This window comes from Sporothrix brasiliensis (assembly GCF_000820605.1).
Source record: "Sporothrix brasiliensis 5110 chromosome Unknown Cont19, whole genome shotgun sequence".
Classification (NCBI taxonomy): Eukaryota; Fungi; Ascomycota; class Sordariomycetes; order Ophiostomatales; family Ophiostomataceae; genus Sporothrix; species Sporothrix brasiliensis.
The window spans coordinates 3,023,422-3,027,496 of NW_024467138.1; the positions used below are offsets into that span (position 1 = coordinate 3,023,422).

The window sequence follows — 4,075 nt, forward strand, 5'->3', positions numbered from 1 at the left end:
CAATCAGATTTCGTAGCCACGCAGCAGAGTTCGAGGTTTTATAGCTCCCAAAACCCATTCACGCCGCAGCATCATTTTCAATCAAGACATGTGCCTACAGTAAAGTCACCAAGCATCCACGAGTTCAATTAGTAAAGAAATGGTTTGTGTTCAGATTCCAGAAAATAGTCCAATATAACGCCAATATGTCGAAAAATATCAAAAAGTCGCGCCCTATTATAAGAAATATAAAACCGTCTTTGCCTGCAAAGGGCAGATAGATGCAAAATGAAAAACTCCCCACAAGGCCAAAAGCACAAAACAAGGTATCAATAGAAAGTAATAAAAAGAAGCCAAACAAGAAACTTGACGTGCGATGCAAAAGATGCAAGACATTCACCAGAACTTGCAACAGATAAAAGCACAAACATCAGAACATCAAGGGGCAAAAATCGCCCACCAGAGTCAGCAGATATGCTGTTGCCAACGGGTCACGACACAGTGGTCGACCAAAAAGTTAACGGACGCCCTCCAATTCTAGATTTGGAGGACGAGGGTATCAAAAAGGGAGAAGGGGTAAGATGGGAAAGGTACGGTATGCGGCAGACGTGGACAAAGAAGCTTGAGCATCGGGGTGCATCCCGCGAGGACAATATAACAGACAAGGCAGCGAAGCCTTCCGTTGTCTTGTTTAGCCCAGCGTGCGGCCGGAGTGAATGGCCTGCACACTCGTCGACCGCGGCACGACAGGACTAGGATGCAGCGGCGACGTGGTGGCGCTGCTAAAGGGGTTGTCGTGATATTGAGGCGGATGGCGCACGGGATCCCAGGTCTCTTCGCTCAGGACGCTGAGGTAGCCCTCGCCAACCTGGTCCCGCAGTGCTTCGATCTTGCGCCGGTACAGCTCACCACCGACGTCCCAGTCCTGCGGCTCACTCCATGGTTCAGCCGGCGCAGGTGAAGGCGTGCTGGTCGCCTTGGTCGGAGTCCGCGTCGGCGTCGTAGGTGTTGCTGGAGCCTGTGGCACCGGCGCCTGCACTGTAAGCGGCGACTGCGGTGGCAATGGTGGCAGAGCTTGTGCAAGTCTGGTGGATGAAGGTGCGCCTGTACTGGTGCCGTTCGCCAATATTGGCATATCGGCCACCTCGGCTACCGCTCTAAACGTCGAGCCGGTGTCGACCGGGTGCGGTGTGATCATGGCTTGGGGCTTGGCTGGCTTCGCTTCGAGTAGCACCGGCACAGCCGCAGCAGACGAAACGAGGCGATCATCCTGAGCCGGAAAAGTGGGAGCGGTAGAAACAGTTGGCATAGTTGAAACCGTGGGCAGCACTGGTAGAGGGCGTACGTTGGGTGTATCCTCGGGCGACCGGGATATGATATAGTTGTCTTCAGTTGTTGTCAAGTACGACGTCTCGGGTACAACAGGTAACGGCGGTAGTACAGCCGAGGTTGCACGGTCGAACGAGGTTTCCAAAGGTGATGGGGCAGAGGGCGGGGGTAAAACAGGTGCTGTCGTTGCCGATGTGGACAGCACGTGCGTAGTGGTGACGTTGTTGGTGGCCAAATCAACAATCCGTCGCTTCGGGGCACGCTTGCGACGGGTGGCATTGCCGTTGCTCTCGCCAGAGGTGGTGCGCACCACGGGCCGCTCTTTCCGCAGAACAGCAGGCTCCCGTAGCTCACGGATATCGCGAGTGTCGCGCGGTGTATCGTAGACAATAGCAGGCTTGCTCACATCGACAGGAGCGATCGTGGGAACAGGTTGCGGCTTGATCACGGGCACCATAGGTGGCAGTGGAGCACGCTCCACGAGGTACTTGCGCTCCGAGTAGCTGGGCCCGCAGGCATCGATGATGATGTCTTCGGTGAAGCCCGGCGTCTTGCGGAACAGGTTGAAGATGGTGATGCGGTAGTCCTTGTGGGTCCGCGTGAAAGGATTGCCGCCCACCCACACTTCGCGAATTTCGGGAATACCAGTCAGACGTGCCAGCTCCGTCGGGTCAGTGAGGCTGTTATCACGGAGATCGAGGCGCTCCAGCGGGTACAACTTCTCAATGCCGGCTATGGACTGTAGCCGGTTGGCCCGCAAGTTCAGCGCAGTGATGGCAGGCAGCGGGAAGTGCGCAAGCGAGTGCAGAGAGTCGATCATGCACTGCGACAGGTTCAATGCACGGAGCGCAGTCAGGGTCGCCAGGCTGTCCGGAATCTGCGTGAAGAGGTTGCTCGACAAGTCGAGCGAATGCAGAGTGTTGGACAGTGGGGACAGACTGAAGGCAGGGATCGAAGTAAGTGAGTTATCCGCTAGGCTGAGGTGCTTCAGGAAGCGCCATTTGGTCGCCGGGAGGACGCCGACGGTGAGCAGGTTGGACGTGCTGCCGCGGCGGTTGTGCCATGGGTCGGAAAGGCTTGACTGCGAACTGCCAGACCCGGATCGGTGCACCTTGTGCGAGCTACGGACGTATGCGGTGCCGTTGCGCGAGCTTGAGGGCCGACGCGGCGAGTGGCTGCGAGGGCGCGACGACTTGGAGGGCGAGTGCGGCGAGGCCTCATCGCTATTGGACCGGGCGAGCGAGGGCCGGAAATCAGTACCATTGTGCTCGGGCTGCTCGTCTGCGGATGGTTCGCTGATAACCGACCCAATCCGCATGTCGAGCACCGAGGTACGCGGGTCTGGCGAGCCCGGCATTGACATGCTCTTGTGCAGCTCGGCATGTGGGATCGACGGGCTGCTACGGCGCGGGCTCATCATACCCATGCTACCACCGACGGAGCCGCTGCTGAAAGGACCAATGGTCGGGGATGACTGTGTCTTGGATGTCCGCCGCCGGCGTTTCTCCATGTCGTCGAGGACAATGTCGACCAGAATCTCGATAGGATCTTCGATGGAGGCACGCTTCAGCGTCAGAGACCGCAGTTGGTCGGCAAGGCGATCCCAGCCAAAGAATTGCCGAAAGTCCATGTCGCATACTTCGAGGGCCTGCACGTTTTTGAAGACATAGAGTGGGACGGCCGAGTCGAAGGGGAACTCTTCGTAGCCCCGGATGAGGCGGGCGCGCCAGTCGGGGGCGAGACGCAGACACGGTATCTTGGTGAAGGCCGAGTACAGGTATTTGAGGTCAGCCTGCAGGGCGGCCTTTTGCCGCTCGCACCGAGCGGCCGAGATGCTCGAACCAAGACTGAAGTTGGCCCAGAGGGCAGACATGCCGGACATGACGCTGCGGATGCTGGATACGGAGCGGATGGAGCCGACGTCAGAACCGTGAGTCTTGGAGCGTTGAGACTGGCTCAAGAACGAGACGTAGTTTGTGGACGCGGCAGCATCGTGGAGGTTTTCGATGCGGATGCCCATGGGACCAACGGGGATGCCGAGCTCCTCAAAGCGGGACAGCAAGTAGAAGAGGTGATGCGAGGTAAGTGCGAGCTTGGCTGACTTTACGCTGTGGGAGGTGAAGTTGAGGGACCCGAGAGACAAGGCAGCCGCGAGGGAGCTCGACGTCGAGGACGAGGTCGAAGGGCGTTCGGGAAGGGTGTTCGTCGAGGAGCTCGTCGGGAGCGACGAGACGCTCTGGGAGGGGCCATGTCGCGGGCCCGGCTGTCGCCGAAACTGCAAAGCATTCGCAAGTGCCTTTTCGTGCGTGCGCACAAACGTGGCCAGTTGCTGGGCGGGAGTTAGTATAACGAAATGGTGTATGCTATCGTGGCCCATTTTATTTCTTCAAACTCGTCCTAGCTGCGCGTACCTTGATGAACAACTCTCCGTCTTCCGAATCCATGGCGGCGGCGGTTTCGTTTAAGGATGCATTGGGGACAAGTGCTATGTAGTAAAGGTCGGCTGTAGGAGGTCGAAGGGGATGCTGAAGCTGTTCGCTGGCGAGTCTTTATAGATGTATGTGTTCGCTTCACTTTCGGCGGGTACGGTGTGGTACGCGACGGAATTACCGCTGTCTCGAGAAGGTCGCTCAAGGGACAATAGAGAATCAAAGAGAACTGAACAACGAAAAAATCCCGAGGGCTGTTGCACAGAAAAGAGAGTCAGTCAAACATCCGATTTTGTGTTCCTTGCACGTCTTGCGTGGGGGCAAGGAGGGCGAGCGAG

General features: G+C 57.4%; 1 protein-coding gene across 1 annotated transcript; it reads right to left on the reverse strand.

Moving 5' to 3' along the window:
* Positions 1-670: 670 nt before the first annotated feature.
* On the reverse strand, positions 671-3,752 carry SPBR_00135 (leucine rich repeat domain containing protein; the record flags this gene model as incomplete). Its single annotated transcript, XM_040758455.1, has 2 exons — positions 671-3,637; positions 3,720-3,752. 2 exons carry the CDS (start codon positions 3,750-3,752, stop codon positions 671-673), a joined length of 3,000 nt encoding a protein of 999 aa, XP_040618645.1.
* Positions 3,753-4,075: the final 323 nt, after the last annotated feature.